Raw genomic sequence first — 20,345 nt, forward strand, 5'->3', positions numbered from 1 at the left:
CAAGAGGGAAAACATTTTAGGATGCACGTTTTACATGGATGTGGTAATTACTAAGGGTAATCAACTAAGCTGCTCAGAGAAATCCCATTGAAATTAATGACTTTGCCTAAATTGGGCCAATTAAATTCAATGGGTCTACTCTGAGTAAAACAGTCATTAAATTTAGCAGATACAAGATTTCCTCTATGCCCCCCTCCACCCACCCCCCATTGCCCCCATGTCTTTTATGAGCATTCCTCTCTTCTGGTTGTTTTGTACAATAGGATTCTGCAGCCCATGCAAAGCTGAACTGTTTAAAAGGATGATGTAAGCAGCAATGGTTGTTTTGCATACTCAACAGAGCAGTGGTCTGCAAACAAAGCATCACTACTAACAATGCAAGGCTAAGTCAAACTTTCAAACTGGAGACCCAAGTGCTCTCATAGAGACACTTTGAGATCAGTGGAGCTACTCGAGAAGTAAGATACTGCACACTGTGAATATGGTCCCCAAAATCTGACCTTCCAGAATAATAAACACTTCATTCAAGGATCCCAAATCACTTTACAAACACTGGTCCATTCCACTGGAGAGCTTATTCTAAACTCGCCACTTTAGAATAAACTCAGATGAAACGTGTTAAAGTTTTCGCCAAACAATATCAACAAAGGCTTATTTCTCTTTCGGAGGGATTTAAATTAATTCCCTCCTGCAAATCATATAAAAGAGGAAGCTCAGAACTTTATTCTTCGCAATCAAACTGTAAATTTAATACTCCCCACCCCCAGCCTCGCTCAACATCTTAATCAAAGTTCTAAAGAAACTTTTTCTGTGTCTTGAATTTTTAAAATTTCGTTTTGAATAAATAAATGGGAAAGAGAGCAATGGAAAGGGGGTGGGGGGAAAGAGCCTTTCTTGGCTAATACTAATAATATGGGTCAAAGTGTCAGTCATTCTACAATTAAATTGGGGAGTAAAATAGTATCCCTTTTCTCCCACAGTACAATAGTGCTAGAATTTAAATTACCAGTGAGAATGAATTAATAGTTCAAAGCACATGGGGAAGCGAGCTCAGCGTTTAGAAAGTATTTTTTACGGCACGATGAAACATTGAAGACGATGTTAACCCATGTACTTTGGGGTGTGCTGGTGAATAGTCTCCAAAGAGCATGAGGCAGGATTGTAGGGCCCTTTAGTCTGTGACCCCATGATATGCTTTGTTTCGCCAGGGCAGCTGCAGTTATCAACAGATGTTTCGGCAATAAATAATTGGTATCATCTCAGAAAAGGCCCATCTACCTGCGGTGAGGGGATAATGTGGGCAAACACTGTTCCACTATTACAGTCACATTAATCTCCCATCTATCCAGGTTTCTCAGGGAGTTGGCTGCAGGTGTTTATCCTGGGAGGGAGCAGACAAACGCTCTTGAGTCCGAGGGCTTTGTGAGCATTGTAAAAGGGGGTCAGCCACCGCCATAAATTTCCATCTGAGGCCACACACCAAAAAGGGAAAGGGAAAGGAGGGGACGGGGAGGAAGAAAACACAGCAAAACAAATTCAGAATCACAATAAAACTCCACTTAGCACTAGGGATTTGTAAAGCAAGGGCAACAACAAAACCCTCCCACTTTTGCCAAGGGGCACGTAAGGTGCTCCATGCAAGTTAAACCATTCACTTACAGAAGGAGAGAGAAACAGTGATTCAAGGAGGCAGCTCCCTATCCTATCTTGCTTGTTGTTGTTGTTGTTCAGTCGTTCAGTCGTGTCCGACTCTTCGTGACCCCATGGACCAGAGCACGCCAGGCACCCCTATCCTCCACTGCCTCTCGCAGTTTGGCCAAACTCATGCTAGTCGCTTCGAGAACACTGTCCAACCATCTCATCCTCTGTCGTCCCCTTCTCCTTGTGCCCTCCATCTTTCCCAACATCAGGGTCTTTTCTAGGGAGTCTTCTCTTCTCATGAGGTGGCCAAAGTACTGGAGCCTCAACTTCAGGATCTGTCCTTCTAATGAGCACTCAGGGCTGATTTCTTTGAGAATGGATAGGTTTGATCTTCTTGCAGTCCATGGGACTCTCAAGAGTCTCCTCCAGCACCATAATTCAATCTTGCACCCAGATACCCAGTGATTTAAGGAGGCAACTCCCTAGCCTATCTTGCACCCAGATACAAATAGCACCTGGTTGCAATCAACAGGTCCCTCCCTCACTTAACCCTCTCTGCAAACACAGCAATGGTGCTGCAGCAAATTCCCAGTGGTTGTTGGAGTTCTGGTGTAGGTAGGTTTAGGAATAGCTTGCTGGATCAGGCCAATAGTTCATCTAATCTAGCATCCTGTTCTCACAGAGGCCAATCAGATGCCTGTGGGAAACCCATAAGCAGGATTCGAGCAAAAGAGCAATCTCTCCTCTTGTGCTTTCCTGCAACTGGTATTCGGAAGCATTGCTGCCTCCAACTGTGGAGGTAGAGCATAGCCGTTGACAGCCCTCCCCTCCATGAATTTGTCCAATCCTCTTTTAAAGCCATTGATGCTGGTGGCTGTCACTGCCTCCTATGGCAGTGAGTTCCATAGTTTAGCTATGTGCTGTGTGAAGAAGAGGAAAGTTTTTCTCCCTCTCTCATTACACCAGAACTCAGGGCAATCCAATGAAGCTTAATGTTGGAAGATTCAACAAAGACAAAATAAACTATGGATTTTATTCCCACTAGAGGCAGTGATGGCCCCCAACTTTAATAGAGGATTAGACAAATTCATGGCGGGTAAGGCTATCACTGGCTGTTAACTCTGATGCATATATACTCCCTACATGGCTGAAGGTGGTAATGCTGCTGAATGCCAGTTGCTGGAAACCACAGGAAGGGAAGGTGTTCTTATGCTCAAGTTCTGCATCTGGTTGGCCACTGTGAGAAGCGGATGCTGGAGCAAATGGACACTGGCCTGATCCAAGAGACTTTCCTTATGCTCCAATGTATGTAAGAAACGTGTATGCAGTCAGGAATGGGGGGCGTGGAGAGGACAGAATAAATAGGGAGATGTTACCCTCTGTTCCTCAAAACACTGGAATCATAGGGTAGTCCAATACAATTGATTCAGGATAAACAAAATTAAATAGAACTTTACTCAGGCAATAATTTACAGTGAAAATCACTGCCTCAAGATGTTGCCCAAAACCAAACCAAAACCCAGCAAAGATGGCTCTGAAAGTGGTATAGTCAAATTCTTGGAGGATATATCTATCCACTTGCTATTTGCTAAGATAACTAAAATTGGACCCACCACCTTCAGGGCTTACACCTCAGATGACATATGTAACAACAAGCGAAAATTGTCTGCATCTTGCCTGACAAGTGAACCTTAAAAGGGGCATTTAGCTGCAACTCTTGCAGATAGAGTGCTGGACGTGGACCTTTTAGACCATTGGTAAGCCTTTATATCTGTAATTGCACACATTTGTATTTGTTCCAAAGAACACATGAAGTTCCTGAATGAGTGGGCTTCTTCAGTCACTGGGGGAAGCCCCCTTGTGCAGGATCTCCATGTCTACATCAGAGAATACGCTGCCTTCTGGTACGGGGTGCATATCTTGTAATATGTAAACAAAATCAAGGCATTAACCCCAACACAACTGATAAGAGTAAGAAAGCAGCCACTGAATTAAATGGAATCAGGATGAAAACTGTCACCTGGCAGAAGCAGCAATGAAGGATGGGGGTCACCTATATGAAAGGAAGGCTACCATCTGTTAGGCCACTGTACATCTAAGTGCTGTGAATGCAGGTTTCAAAGGCAGGTGCCATATACTTCATACCAGTAACTCATGCAGCCTTGCATTGATCACATCTTTCAGGTTTATTTTGTCTTCAAGGTCTACGGCTTGTTTGTATTGCCACTTTTCTGGTACGAAGGGCCACTTCATTTCCTTTGCCTCTTCGATGAGGGTCCTCAGATCATCAGGGAGCAAAGCTGAAAAGGTCAAAGTGCAGGTAAGTGATTCAGCCGCGAAGGTTAGGAGGTGGCACCTGACCTGCTGAAAGCATTCCCTCCACCATTTTTTGCCTCTCAGCGGCTGCAAGCTGTCACTTCTCCCAGCCGCAGAGTAATAATGAGGGGTTGCCTGTCATCAGGTGACCTCCTGTGCTCTGCCCTGCAGGTAAACTGGAGCTGTCTGTCATTAAGAGAAGGGATTTTATCTAGGAAGTGAAAGACTGCCGTTGCTTTGTAGGTGTGAGTGGAGAAAAGGAGGCAGAATTGAGCAGAGGAAATGGATTACTCCACAGTGCGAAAATGAGAGTTTGGAGCCCTTAAATGTGCAACTTGATAGTTAACTCAGTCTTCTGAGTCCAGGGGCAATATACCTTTAAATACCAGATGCTGGAGACATGTAACAGGGGAAAGCCATTGCTGTCACCTCTGACTTGCTAAGTTATCTGGCTGGAAACAGAATACTGAATGGAATTTTAGAATGAAGGGTCTTTGAATAAAGCCTTTGGCTTAGGTCTGAGAACTGTAGTTTCTTCATATTCCCGATCAATGAGTTAGGAGAAGTTTAAGAAACAGCACTTTTACCCAGAATTTGTCTTTTGCAGAAACTTAGGAGAAGGATGGTGAATGAGATCTGGCAGATGGAAGAATTGGTGCAAAGTCAGCCAGTCTGGAAATCCTTGAGACATGATGAGCTAAGGCCAAAGCAAGCTGGATGAGTTCATTTCTAAATCCCTGCCCCCGTTTCCACTATTCATCTCCATCCTGGATAGAAAGAAGTACCGTAGTATCTAGGGAAGCAGTAGTAATACTAATAAATGAAATGATGTGTGAGGGATGTTATTGTTTGTGTTTGTTACTAATGGTGTGTATTCTTGTATTTTTATTGTAAACCGCTCTGTGATCTTCAGGTGAAGGGCAGTATAGACATTTAATAAACAACAACAACAAGCTTCAGGCTTTGAGTTCAGATAATTAATTCAAACTGCTGCCATAAATGATGCCACACTTTTTTATAAGCAATATGTGATCATTGCAGGATTATTATTTTTTTAAACACCTGTTAGAGAAGAAGACACCTGCAACTGGAGCATTCAACTAACCTGCAGGGATATAATCCAATGGAACAATCATACACACATTGTGACATTATTCATATCATTGCCTCTCAGACTCAAAGCGGATAGCTAATACAAAAATGAAAATCTAAGGGAAGTAGGTCCTAGGGAATCTCTGAGCCTTGGTTCCTTTGCTGCTTGAAGTAGTTTACCTGAAGGGCCATGCCTAATGTAGTGATTAAAAGGGCACTGATGTACCTTATCTGTAACTAAGCTGATTATTTATCATACTCTTCAGCATTTAATAAGGGAAACCGAAGAAGAAAGAACTACCTGATTAGAAGTTCAATAGTCCATTCTAAAGAGTGATAATAAAGCTGAAAGGAATTTGTGACAAGGAAACAAAAGTGCCTTTTGTGGGATGAAATGAAAGGAAACCTTACAAGGAAAAAAAAATACACCAGCCCTTTACACATAGCCTATATTCCCAAATGCCAAAGAGCTACAGACAACTATCATCACAGCCAAAGGAAGCAGAAAACTGTACACAAACAGAACAGGCCCTACATGAGGTGGATTTAAATTTCCCCAAATGTCATCATGATTGATTTACTCGGGCAAAGTAGCTGGCACTATTGAAACTGCAGAACTAGGTGGAGAGTCACATGATTTGTCTGTCAAAAAGGAAAATCCAATGTGTGTGTGTTTTAACAAACAAGCAAAAAAATTCAGATTTATCTATTTAAAAAATAGTCTGCTTAACAGAGGGCCACTTCCACGCAGCAGTTTATTCTGTGCTCGGTGCTGCTTGTGCGAGTCAGTTTTGCACAATGTCCCCACTATGCTGTCCTTATCAAAATGCCATCCCATAGTCCCCCCTCCATTTAGTTCAGATGGACTGTTTCCAGGGAAATAATATAAATAAATAAAAAAACACCCCAAAGTTTCTGCAGAAATTATAGATCCAGATTAAATGAAGGCCGTTGGCAAATGGGCTGGCATTTTGATGAGGACTAGGTTATTTGAATGCTGCAAAATGTGTTTGCCAGAGCAGCACCAAGTCCACACTAAGTATCTGTGTGGAAGCACCCAAGACCTTACTATGGCAGTAAAGGGATGGAAAGAGGAAGTATGGTCAAAAGGATTTAAACAGTGACAACTTAATCATTAGGTAATGTACAAAGTCAGAATTTATGGAAGTACAAGATTAGGCTCCGAACTGGCAAAGCTTTTTTGCAAAAGTACTGCAACTATTTAGTATTTCTAAACAGACTTCCTAGAGAGCAAGGCCCATTGAACAGAATGGGTGTTATTTCGGAATAAAGGCACATCTTGTGGTAGCTTTATCTGGAGTAATTAATTTTGGAAGAGCTCGCCATGGTAATCTGCTGCAGGAAAAACCCCAAAAGAGGCTTCTGGACACAATAACAAGTCTTGTGGCACCTTAAGGATCATCTCCTTCCCCACCGTTCAGCCTGGACACTGAAGCCCAGCACTGAGGGCCTTCTGGGGTTCCTTCACTGAGAGAAGTGAAGTTAGAGGGAACCGGGCAGAAGGCCTTCTCAGCAGTGGCACTCTTCCTGTGGAACGCCCTCCCATCAGATGTCAAAGAGATGAGCAACTATATAACCTTTAGAAGACATCTGAAGGCAGCCTTGTATAAGGAAGTTTTTAATTTTCGATGTCTTACTGTGCTTAATGTTTTCAATTTGTTGGAAACCACCCAGTGTGGCTGGCGCAACCCAGTCAAATGGGAATAATAATAATAATAATAATAATAATAATAATAGACTAACAAATGGATCATGGAACGACTATGCACAGGCAAGAGGAAGTTTTTAATGTTTGATGTCTTACTGTGCTTAATGTTTTCAATTTGTTGGAAACCACCCAGTGTGGCTGGCGCAACCCAGTCAAATGGGAATAATAATAATAATAATAATAATAGACTAACAAATGGATCATGGAACGACTATGCACAGGCAAGAGGAAGTTTTTAATGTTTGATGTCTTACTGTGCTTAATGTTTTCAAATTGTTGGAAACCACCCAGCGTGGCTGGGGCAACCCAGTCAAATGGGCATAATAATAATAATAATAATAATAATAGACTAACAAATGGATCATGGAACGACTATGCACAGGCAAGAGGAAGTTTTTAATGTTTGATGTCTTACTGTGCTTAATGTTTTCAATTTGTTGGAAACCACCCAGTGTGGCTGGCGCAACCCAGTCAAATGGGAATAATAATAATAATATTAATAATAATAGACTAACAAATGGATCATGGAACGACTATGCACAGGCAAGAGGAAGTTTTTAATGTTTGATGTCTTACTGTGCTTAATGTTTTCAAATTGTTGGAAACCACCCAGCGTGGCTGGGGCAACCCAGTCAAATGGGCATAATAATAATAATAATAATAATAATAATAATAGACTAACAAATGGATCATGGAACGACTATGCACAGGCAAGAGTTTGATTCATCAGATGACCTAATAGATCATCTTCCTATTTCAATATATGGTTTCTTTTTCATATCATATTCAATAAAACAAAAACTCTTTCATTGTGCCACTGGTATTTATGTACCGCTCTTCAAAGTATCCGTTGCCTGCAAATGTTCCTCTAACACCCTGAACCATTTTTATTTTCAAAACACTATTGTAGATGATGAACTTTTATACAGAGAGAAAATTCTGGGAATTCAAATGTAGGGAACTGCATTAGGGGAAACGGTCAGATGCTTTAATGAAGGGGATATACACTCAGTGAAAGGACAGCAAACAGCCGGCATTCAGAAGTTGCACTATTCCCCCCCCCCTTTTTATAATTGAAATTTATGTGCATCACCAAACTTTGGAAGCATTGTTTTTCTTAAACGAAAACCGCTCCTTATAGCCTCATGTTTACTGAAGCTTTAAATGAGAACTGACAGCAATTCACTGGTACAAAGTGGGCTTCCTTCCCTGCCTGCCTCCTAGCTCACATCCCATTCATGTCCTAGAAATCCAGTAATCTTTTGACACTTATCTGCTAGGAGATTGGGGGGGGGGGAAATAGGGCAGGCCGGGGAAGGGGTGGAAGTTTAGGGCAGTTGGCTGTTTTGCTCCCAGAAGTTGTCACTGGGACCTCACCTCTGTACTGCTGATGCCTGCTTTCGTCTCTCTTAGACTGGTGCTGCACCTCTGGTGAGATCTGATCCAGCATCTGTTTGCATTCCTGCAACAGAGCGGCCATCGTTCTTTGATTATCCATGCTGCTCGCTTGAAAATTGGGTGGGGGTGTGCGCGTCTTTGGGTGCACGGCGATCAATTACCGAGGAGAAGACACAAATTCTAAATGAAAAGGATCCTTTCTAGGCCGAGATACCTGGTGAACAAAAGAAGGGGAAGGATGATTAACTAAAGCATCATCAATTATCGGCAAGGCTCAAGCAGGGAGGGATAATAGGGGAAGTACATGACAGTCTCAGAGGACTTTATTAGGGAAGGGTGTGAAATTACTCTGGGGTCCGTGTACCACAGCATGGAGAGAGGAGGAGGTTGCTTTTCAACACCACTGTAAAAAGCCCCAAACAGTGAAGTGGCCAGCCACATGCGCACACATAGAGTCCATTTGCACACATGTTGGTTCTATGCAGTCAAGTGCTTTATGCTGGAAACCTCATGTTTTAAAGACCTTTTAACCTTGCTCTGCAGCGAATCGCCGTGATTTCTAGAAATGCTAGCTGAGTTACATCACATATTCTTTCTGGAGACGGTAGGAAGCACTTTGGGAACAAGTGCTCAGATAATTGTACGCACAACATGGTGGATGGGGAGAGGCAATCCCCTGCTAACTCCCCAGTCAACAAAAAGACACCATTTAGTTTTCCCTGCTATGCTGCTGTATCAGGACAAAACAAAAGAATTATGAAAAACAGAAAGCAGGGGAAACAGCACCCCAATATCTAGTTCTCCCCCCAATTCTCTGGAAATTTCTGGTGAACCTCAGGCTTCATTCACATGGCACTTTATACCGTTTTCATGACTTTCCCCTGTTAATTTCCACATGATGCTTGAGCTTTCACAGGATGTAAAAGCCACATCTGGAACTTTAGTAGAATAGAGTGCATGTTTAGTGCTCAATTCCATGTTAGTTGCTTCCAGAAAGAAAATGCCTGTTTGCAAATAAGGTGGTTTCTGTGGGTGCCTGGTGATGTAATCGGATCGTTCCCTTGTCAGATTCAGTAGCCACCACTCACCATCTTAAAAGGTTTGTGTGACTGAGGCCTGGAATATGTAAACTGCAGCAGCTAACATGAAAGATGCAAACTGAACTGTAGCCACGTGCCAATCAATGCGAAAGATGTATGCTATCCTGCAAAAGCATTCGAGTCAGAACAATGAAGGATCCACAAGGAAAAAAAGACTTCAAAGTTGTAATGAAGGAGACATGGAGTGTGTTCAGATATGGAGGGAACAAGTCTTCCTAATTATAATATTAGTGTTTCTGTTTTCTAATGTTCCTTTCACATTGTGGTACTAGTTGTGTCATGGAACTGTGTGTGTGTGTTTTACCAATGTACCGGCAAGTCACACTGAATTTCATTCACGCCGGTGGGTGCGGTGTGGCGCAACAAATATCACTGCACGATGCCACTACTGCCCCAAGCCTTGCACACATGATGCATCACCCATGAAAATGGCAGGAAACGACTATATTCTGGTATACTGCCCCAAATTTTGTCACTTTACTGCCACAATTTTCTGGTTTAATGGGGTTGCAAATGGATTGTTTCTGGAAGCAATTAGCACAAAAATGAGCACTAAACTTCTACTAGATTTCTGGAAGTGGATTTGATGCCCAAATATAATGCAGAAATTAACATCGGGGAAACAGAATAAACTGCTGTGTGAATGCAGTCTCAGGCTGCAACATTGTAGAGCTTCCACATTGTGTTTTAAAGAGCTGCTTCTGGCATCAGTTAATCGTTGCAAACCAGTGAGGATCCCTATTTACATAGGTGATCTTCATAATTTTATCAAACAACAAGGAGTGGCAACTTGAAGGATAACAAGTTTATCGTGTCATAAGCTTTCGTGAACAAGGGCCCACTTCATCAGATGCAGGAAGTGTTTTCCTCCGTTACGTTTCATGCACCTGACAAAGTGGATTCTGGCCTACAAAAGACTGTGTTAGCCTTTAAGGCACCCACGAGACTCTTTGTTGTTCTTGCTGCAAAAACAAAACAAAACAAAACAAAAAATCACTCAGAATTACTCATCTGGCAACTCTTAACGTTACCGTCTTTAAAAACTGTGTGCAATATTGGAGCCATATTCACAGTATGAAATACTGAAAAACCAATTAAAACCCCTAAACCCTTTTCGCTCTCAAGGCAAAAATAAATAAATAAATCTCATCCTCATTTTGATCTTCAGGCTATGCTACAATTCCAGAGAGACCAATGAGGAGGAAGAAACAAAGACCCAAGGAGCTCCACGTGGAGACTGCATTTATGGATTAATCCCAACAGGGAACAAATAAAGATCGTCCCAGGAGTTTCCAGTGGGGACTTAGCGCAGTCAATAGAGAAAAGCAAATCATTATTTATGGCCAGGGCTGTTTTGACTTTCAAATTTTTAATTTTTAATTATTTTAAGTGTTACACTTAAACTTCCGCTTTCTCTGGGTGGAAAATTATGGTGGCCCATTAATGGAGGCACTGGTGATTATACAAATCTTTTGGTCGTGTAAGGAATCATTTGCAAAGCTGAGAGGGGAGGGAGTGACGTTTAAATTACATCTGGAAGCACAAGGCTCATTACTAACATTAAGGGTTCTCTTATTTCCCTTTTTGGGTTTGTGTGTGTGTGTTCCCTTCTTCTCTAAAGTCTCCAAACAAGTAAAAGATTGGGGTCAGTGGAGAAGAATCACTTTCACAAATGCCACTATATGCAAGTAATTCAAACTGATGGGATAGGCATGAGACTCTTAATCTCAGGGTCATCGATTCGAGCCCCACATTGGGCAAAATATTCCTGCATTGGACTAGATGGCCATTGGGATCTATTCCAACTCTATGATACAATGAGGCACACAGAATTTCCCCATTCTGATCTGTCCATACTCTGGCCCTGGCTTCAATCTGGAGTAACTTCAAGAGTGAAACAAGCTTGGATTCAAGAACTCTGCTTGCAGAACAAAGCTTTTCTGACCCACCTGTGTAAGCACTTCAGTCCCCCCCGCCTGTCATTCATGAAGAGTTGTGGGAAACTTCTGGAATGACAGAGAATGTGGCTTTGCAGAAGCTGCCCCCACCTAACTTTTGCTCATTTCCTCTTCTCACTTTCAGCTCCTCGTGGCAAATTCTAAGTAATTCTGGAGAGTTCCCTGACTTCCATGAGGAATTCCCTTCCGCTGGTGGCACGGAATGCTCTAGCTCTGGTGAGATTCTGGTGCCAGGTTAAAACAGATCTTGTTCTCCCATTTGGTGATGCAAATCCAAGCTCAGGCAAGGCTGTGCTGAACCGTAGCTATTATCTAGGATAGTTTCCCAATCAGTGGCTCATTTTAGTGATTGAATCCTTGTTCTCCTTACAACATGGTGTGTATGCAGCCTTTTTCGCTCTCTGCCGCAAGTCATATAAAAAGCAAATTTGGCTGCAGTGCTATACCTGCCTAAGTTGCTAAGCTCAGCCAGACTTACTTCTGAGTAGAAAAGTATAGGACTGCAATATTAGAGCCACATTTTAAATGATATACCAAATGTACAGCCAAGTACAAATTCTCCCCCTGCCCCTTCAGCACTTTGAAGTATGTGCTTGTCAAAGCCACTTTGAACCCATGTCATTACGCTACACTGCATTTTGCATCTACCCATTCTAAAGGGCCGGATTTTGCTCCCTTTGGAATTCAATAGCATGAGTCCCATGGCCCTGCAGAGGGAGAGCAGGGCTGAGCACCAAACGCCTGGCCTTTGAAAAGGTCAGATTTAAATTTTAACTTCCAAGTTAATGAGGTTTCTCTCCTTATCAAAATGAGCAGAGCTGCATTTCTTCTTTCTGTACTTTCCTACAACTGTAGTTTGAGGTTAAATGCAAATCTGAGGTAAGAATATGGTATCATAAATGATATCGCATAATATTATAGCAATATATGATTTGAAATGTTGGAATACACCACACAACACATACAGTTTGTGGGGAAGCTGCAAATTTTTAAAACAGATTTATTGTGATGTGTGCTGTGGGTTGTAGGTGAGCAGGGGAGGTCTAGATGATATTAACTGGATTATCAGCATTCACTTTTCTACACATTTATACCTGATGAGCTTATCTCTTTGTTTGTTTGTTACTTGGTTGCAGGATTTCCTTAAACAAACCACAAGCTCTTTGAACACACTGGTGTAAATACCATCCCAAGCAGAAAACTAAATCTTTTTTCTTTTCTTTTCTTTCACAAATAGGCCAGCACTTCTCCCCACTGGCATATGTTGAAACCACAGCAAGAAATCGGTGGGATATTTCATTTGTAATGTGCTGAACGAGAGATGAAGCATGGCTATTTGCTTGAGGCTCTGTCACCATCTTACTCGTTTTCTGGTTTCAAGTTTAAACGCTTTTTCTTTTTGTAAAGCCTCGTATACCGAACGGCACCGGCTGTATTAAAATAAGGAAAACCCTGACTCAGGGACAGCCTTTCCTAAGGCAAGCTCTCTTGTTAATATGCACCCACATGAAAGGGTTTCTTTTCTCCTATAGAACTACAGTGTGCGTGTGTGTAAATTGCAAGGGGCTCATTGGCATAAATCTCGGCTGCGACCTCTGAGGTAAACGGGATTTACATTACTTTCTGACAAGAATTAAATGAAGGCCTTGTGGATGTATGAACAGCCTTCTAGACTGCAACAGATGGGCATGAATGTGCTCCCTAGGCAAACTATCAGTGACATCTGTGTCCTCCAAATTCTGGTGGTCTCAGCCAATTAACAGGCAAAATGGGAAAAACAGGGAGGGGGCGAGGAGGGCTGGTTCCTGCACAGTCTACCCTACCCCCTTCCCTCAGCAGAAGCAGAAGTGCTTGTGTTTAGAAATGAGATCAAGAGTAGCCTGGAGCAGAGAGGAGATTGTATTTTTTATTTTATTTTTTAAAAAAGAAACTATAGAGATTAAGCTTTACCAGATGGACTTGGGTTATATTAGATATTAGGGAAACACTGTATACCCGGTAGACCTTTATAAAGCAGGTTACCCCTTTTCTGTTGCTGTCATTTATGCACCCCCCAAAAAACCCGGGTATCGCTGAGGTTATTAGAATCACAGAATTTTAGAGTTGAAAGGGTTCCCAGTGGTCATCTAGTCCAACCCCTGCAAGGCAGGAATCACAGCTAAAGAATCCCTGACAGATGGATATCCAACCTGTTTAAAACTCTCCAATGAGGGAGAGTCCACCACCTTCTTTGGTAGTCCATTCCACTAACAAACTCTGCAATTGTTGTTGTTGTTGTTGTTGTTGTTGTTGTTGTTGTTGTTGTTGTTGTTATCCCACCCTTTTCCCTTACAGGGACTCAGCTCTTACTGTCACAAAGGTCTTCCTAATGTTTAACCAGAATCTCCTTTTTTGTCATTTGAATCCATTTGTTTGGGTCCTACCCTCTGCAGCAGCAGAAAAGAAGGTTGCTCCATCTTCCATGTCACACACACACACACACACACACACGTGTGTGTGTGTGTGTGTGTGTGTGTGTAAATACTATGTCTAAAGCTGTTCCTACTATTCTCTATGACAGGGGTGGAAAACCCTCAGGCCTGAAGGATTAAGTGGATTATGCAGTTAATTATATGATGGTCTGTTTGGGACTCTGCACAATAACATTGTTTTTAAAGCATGCACACACAAAAGACAGCTGAGTACCATTTTATCCATATCAGCAGACTGCGGGTGTGGTACACTGATTGGTCTAAGGCCACCTATAGAGTATGTTGTTGTTATTATTATTATTTATTAAATTTGTATACTGCCCTTCATCCGTAGACCTCAGGGCTGTTCCCTACATAAAAATATCGGATAAAAACACACAAAATACAAAACAAAAACAAAAACCAATAACCCCCCTCTCCCCACACATTTAATAGGGTATCAGATGTAATCAGCCAAAGGCCTGGTTGAAGAGCAACGTTTTTGCCTGGTACCTAAAGGTGTATAATGAAGGTGAGTTCATGGCAGAGGAGAGATTCAAAGCCCTTCTGGATTAAAAACTCACAGCACAATCCCATGCATTTTTTACTTGGATTTAAGTACTGCTGTGTATGGTGGGGCTTACTCACAGAAAAAAATGTTCATAGGATTGTAGCCCCAGTCTCCTAGCAACTAGGTTATGCCGTCTCTACTTGCGAAAAACATAATGTTCAAAGCAGCCTATAACCATTGAGTTATAATGCTCCCTTCCACAGGACTGCATGAAACTTGCCTATTGGTCCATGCAGTACTGTCAGTTCTGACCAGCCGTGGCTTTCTATGGTTTCAGGCGGAAGTCTTTCCCATCTTACCTGGAGATGCCAGGGACAGAACCTGGAACCTTTTTGCATTAAAAACATGTGCTCTGCCACTGAGCTACATTTTTTCCTTGAAACAATATTTCCTTACAATATTTGCTATTCATTTTGGATACTAGTACACTAAAATGCAAAACTTAATTATATATTTTTTTCTTAACAATGTAAGTAGTTTGCCAGTGGATCAGGCCAGTGGCCCATCTAGTCCAGCATCCTGTTCTCACAGTGGCCAACTAGATGTCTCTCTGGGAAGACCGCAAGCAGGGCCATCTGTTTTTCCTATTTTTTGTTTTTGTGGCTGTGTGGAACCCAGTTCAACTACTGATTGATTGATTGTGTGCCTTACATTGTTTACTGCTTTCATTTGATAGATCAATGGTCTTGTTAGATAATAAAATTCATGTCAAATTGCTGTTTTAGGGGTTGTTTTTAAAAGTCTGGAACAGATTCATCCATTTTGCATTACTTTCTATGGGAAAGTGTGCCTTAGTTTTGGAACGCTTTGGTTTTGGAACAGACTTCCGGACTGGATTAAGTTTGAGAACCAAGGTACTACTGTATCATTATTCTTTGCTTGCATCACTGCTGCTATGTAGCTTTCCTTATGCAAACTGGTGAAAAGTGTGCAACTGAAAGTAGGGGAATTCAAGACTTTGGAAAGCAGTTTGGTTGAAGAGCTTTGATTATCGGAGAGCATCAAGTCTCTAACAGTGCAGTTCTATGCATGTCTACTCAGAGGTAAGTCCCATACAGTCTAAAGGTGTTCAGATTGGAACCAGGTTATTAATTAAGCCTAAATACAAAATACACCTGATAGGCTTTAACCATCTTACATCCGTTCCTCAAAACATTTTGATCTTTTAAAACATAGAAAACATATCCATTCAACATTAGCTTATACGTATTACACACCGACCCCCAGAGGTGCTTTTGGACTCGCAAAATAGGAAGAAAGGGGACGTAAAAGGGGTGGGGCAGAGGGTAATGGAGCGTAACAGGGTGGGGCATGCTTAAGCACACAGGGCCGGCAGCAGAACACCCACACCAAATAGTTGCTACCAGTATATCTGCTGCAAAGTTCTTACCTGTTATGATATAAACTAAGAGCACTTCCAAACTATTGGGAATTTGATGGTGGGATTCAATCATATTCTACCAAATTCAGGTTATGCAGTTAAGGTGGAATGGGCACTCTTCTGCAACAAACCCCACTTTCAGGAAGAAAAGAAAAAACAGGCTTTCATAGCATATACTGTAAATTGATAGGAAAATGTACTGGAAAGTGTGAGATAACAATTGCTTGACATGGCATCATATAACCTCCCTACAAACTTTCTGCAAACAAATTAGGATAATGCTCAATAAACAGGCCACCTAGAAGCAACCTAAATGTTGGCATGTGCGAGCAGCACTTTTTTCTGGGGAAATGCAGCGGTATGCATACCCCTAAACATTTTGTGAATCTAAGTTTGGCCTCATTGAGGGGCAGTATTTCAATATGAGTAGGAAAATTTGAGAGTACCCCTAAACATTTTTTTTAAAGAAAAAAAAGCAGTGTGGGGGAGGATTCACACGAGAAGCCCTATTCGCATCAGACTGACTATTTAATGTAAGGAACTTTGTGAGCGTTGTGTGATTTACAGCTCAGAAGTTAAGATGCAGCTAGTTTTGCAAAAGAACTGAAAACACGCTACTGGTACAGTGTGCAGTGAAATATTTGCCATTCATACTTGAGGCTAGAACACTAAAATGCAAAATTGTCTCTTTCCCCCTGAGAGGTCATGGCAAGTTTTGCCCATTTGCCCATGAAGAATGAAAGTGTTCTATAGGCTTCAATGAGTCCTAAGAAAGGTTTAGAGCAGAAAGTTCCTCTAGTTCATTTCGAAAGCGTGAGCTCACATTACTTGCTAGCATTTCAGCTCCCTCAGCCCAATAGCTTAGGATTTGGGCGGCTGGTTGGTTGGTGGGAGGAGGGTGGGGGGGAAGGCGGTGGTTATTGCAGTTTTGAAGGGTTTGTCTCTGTAGACATGGAGAGCTGATGATACATATTCATGAATGAGAAGTCTTCCCAGAGCCTGTTAACGTTGACAAAGACTACGCTGTTTCACACAGCAAGTGGACGGGAGTTGCGGGTGACGACGGCTGCAGGAAAAGATTAACTCAAAAAACAACCTTATTCCTTGCGTCACTTGGCCTTGCCTTCCTAATGATTTCCACAATTGTTGTTTTGGGACAAGACTGTCATTCAGAGATGGCTCCTTCTAGCCATATTCAGATAACAACAATTTCCTTAACTTCTGTTTTATTGGACACCACCAAGTAAGATCAGAACAGAAAGGAAGCAGTTTCACTGATTCACAGGCTGGAGTTTGGTCACTTCAAAGGTTAACTTTGATCTAGAAATATGTGGTGTACCAAATTCATTATGTCTTTTTAATGAGCTTTTCAAATTTATTGCTCTTAATGTCGATTCCCTTTTCCACATGCAGCCATGTCTTGTGAGATGGTCGTATTTAGAGAGAAACAGTCCAAACTTGTACTTTTAAGGTCATTACTAGGGGAAACAACAGGTGCTTTTGTTCTCTAAATTATGACTCCCCCCAAGATTCTGCCTTTGGCCACGTATTTCTTTTACTTTGTAAAATCCCCCTGCCCTAATGGAAGTGCATGTGGAGGGTAGGCAGAATGTGGGACTAATGAATAGAAGAATTCATTGATAGAAACCTAACGAGAAAAGTGGGCGCTTTCAGATATGCCACCCAAGCCTACATTTGTCCCAGGCAACAACCAGGTTTCAGCATGGCTCCAGAGCACTGGCATATGTAGAGTGGAGCTAGAAACCTAGGCCACGTTTGCATTTAGAATGCAACATCTAGAATAATCTGGACGTTTCTTTTGTGGCCCACACAACCCTGTCTTGCCACCAAGGGCCATTCTCCTAGAGGATGATCATAGAATCATAGAGTTGGAAGAGACCACAAGGGCCATGCAGTCCAACCCCCTGCCAAGCAGGAAACACCATCAAAGCATTCCTGGCAGATGGCTGTCAAGCCTCCGCTTAAAGACCTCCAAAGAAGGAGACTCCACCAAACTCCTTGGCAGTAAATTCCACTGTCGAACAGCTCTTACTGTCAGGAAGTTCTTCCTAATGTTTAGGTGGAATCTTCTTTCTTGTAGTTTGAATCCATTGCCCCGTGTCCGCTTCTCTGGAGCAGCAGAAAACAACTTTTCTCCCTCTTCTATATGACATCCTTTTATATATTTGAACATGGCTTGGGGATGAGGGAACAAGCCATGCTAGGTTTGGCCTGCGACCAAATGCTGCTCAAAAGCTGACAATGGGTTGTGCACAGGTTTAAGTTAAGAAGAAGTTGAGGTAACAGTAATTAAGAACAGTAAAAATAGAGTTGTGTGTGTGTGGGGGGGGGGAAAACCACACTTTTAATAGATCTAAGTTCATTATTATTATTGGGAGGATTTTAATGTGGTGCCATGGCAATGGTTCAATCAGTGCAAGCATTCCAGCTAGCCAGACAGAACTGCCAACCCTCTCCTGCATTCTGTTATAGAATGCCCCCCCCAATCTAGAACAGGGGCATTCTAGGCATGCAGGGGAGGAGGGGAGCCCTGCTATGCTAGGAGAAGCTCTTCTGCAGTTTTCTGCTAGCCGGATTTGTTGCTTTGGTCTAATTATTTAGTTGTGGTAAATAATTGTATTTTATTCTGGGATCTCTTGATGAAGGATGGCATATAAATAACAACAACAATAACAATAGTTGAATCCAACCCATTATTAGCATTAGATCACCATCAATACCATTATAATTTTAGCACTGCATTTAGTCCTGTCCATTCATCTGAAGAACCCTTGTTTCTCCATTTCTTTGTCATTGTTGCACAAGGGGTGGAAAACTGGTGGTCCTCCAAATATTGCTGGACTACAGCTCCCATCATCCTTGACCACTGTCCATGCTGGTTGGGGCTGATGGGAGCTCGAGCCCATCAACCTCTGGAAGGCCACAAGTTTGCCAGCCGATTTAAATTATAGCATGCTTTCCAAGAATGTAAAAATAAAAGCAAAAATAGCTTTTCATGGTGAATCAATTAATCTTAGGGTGCCTGTTAGTTACTTTAACTAAACCATATATAAAATAGGGGGGAAGCAAAGCACCACTGAATTTAGCTTGACTTAATATGCTGCTGGTGGTGGAGAAACTATAAATTATCTCAGAGGGTTTACTGTGGTAAAATCATGCCCTTCCTCCCACCTACCCCTGCCCGTCTGATTAACATGAAGATAAAGAAATTTGTCTCTCAGAGTGGACTATCAAGGCGCTAAGCTCAGTTTCGAGGGTTTATGTTATCATGCAATGTTTGCTGTAGACATTTCCATTTCATTAGCATATTCTGCTTTACATGAAACCCAGCGATGAATACTCCTCCTGATCTGAAGCTAATCCTCTTTAAAGAGCTACAGGCTATATTACATGTGGCCCAGCCACAGCTATGCCATAGCTGAATTGCTTTGAAGCCTATTGAACAGTGTTCTCTTGTGAGACCATGCGCAGGCCTATAAACCAATGCCCCTTCTGTGTTGTGAAAGCCCACTGTTTTTTCATGAGGGTTTTTATAAGAGAACAGAAACTACCCCACCCCTCCAAGCAAGGTCACGCCACTCATGAGAGAAAGATGATGCTACACTTCCTATATCATTTCTAACCACCAACTCATAAATTGCACCAAACAAGATTCGAGTAAATGCTGTGTATTGCATTTAGCATTTACCTTGTTTGGAAAGCAATAATTGAAAGGGAATAGATTGTTTAACATCACACTGGTTGAAAATTCGCAACATGCAAAAATAAAAGTCATCTTCTGCGGTTAACAGAATACAGCTTTTGATGGGTAGCATCCTCTATACTAGCAGTGACCTTAATTCACTGAGTACCAATCCTTATATAGACAAAATAGCTTTGGAAGACTTGAAAAGGCTTGCAAAAATATAATAAAAGTTAGTGGGGAGGGGAAACAAAAAGGTTAGGGCATCCTGAACAACACTCCATTCCATAGTGTAACCTTTTCGTTGGTGGACACACTTGTACACTAAGACTTCACAGATTAAAGTGGGTACAAAATAAAAGGGTGTAATAAAACTGAGTGAATATTAAGGAATCCATGACTTATAAATGGTGCCTTTGTTGAAACAAACATAAATAAATAAAATGGTAGCTTTTCAAGATGTGCAATGTGAAAATCCTCTTTGGGCTGAATCATGTGCCATTTTTAGCTACTCATGTCCATAAAGACAGACTTTTGTTTTTTGAAAAAAACACCTTATAATAAACAAGACTTATGAATACTTTGATCCACATAAATACACTTTCCAAAGATTTCCCAGAATCAGCCTTGTAAATAAGTTCACAAAAGTTACTAGCCTGCAAACAACCAAACAACCCCTCCTCCCCGCCGCGGGTCTGCTATAAGATTAGTAGCCTGTGTTTCCATGCTGAATGCAGAGGAAATGAAGCCCTGTGCTTCACAACTAGCACAGAAATGCAGGATGCTAGGCTCTAAGCAGGTTAGTTAAAAATGGGCCTTCAGCTAAGTGGCCTGGTGGAGGAGGGATGGACTAACCCAAGGTTTCCCAAACTTGGGTCGCCAGCTGTTTTTGGAGTACAATTCCCATCATCCCTGACCACTGGCCTTGCTAGCTAGGGATGATGGAAGTTGTAGTCCAAAAACAGCTAGAGACCCAAGTTTGGGAAACCCTGGACTAGCACAACCC

The 20,345-nt window shown here is 41.9% G+C and overlaps 1 protein-coding gene across 1 annotated transcript in view; it reads right to left on the reverse strand.

Annotated features, from left to right (window-relative positions):
• Nucleotides 1–8,331, reverse strand: part of ALPK1 (alpha kinase 1) — a 31,762-nt gene extending 23,431 nt beyond the window's left edge. Inside the window, exons 1-2 of the mRNA XM_033160132.1 lie at nucleotides 8,156–8,331; nucleotides 3,787–3,941 (exon numbers count right to left, since the gene is read on the reverse strand). Of these exons, the coding sequence (XP_033016023.1) occupies nucleotides 3,787–3,941; nucleotides 8,156–8,276 (276 nt within the window). The 5' untranslated portion in view covers nucleotides 8,277–8,331. The remainder of the gene's footprint in view (nucleotides 1–3,786; nucleotides 3,942–8,155) is intronic.
• Nucleotides 8,332–20,345: the final 12,014 nt, after the last annotated feature.

This window comes from Lacerta agilis, chromosome 9 (genome assembly GCF_009819535.1).
Source record: "Lacerta agilis isolate rLacAgi1 chromosome 9, rLacAgi1.pri, whole genome shotgun sequence".
NCBI lineage: Eukaryota > Metazoa > Chordata > Lepidosauria > Squamata > Lacertidae > Lacerta > Lacerta agilis.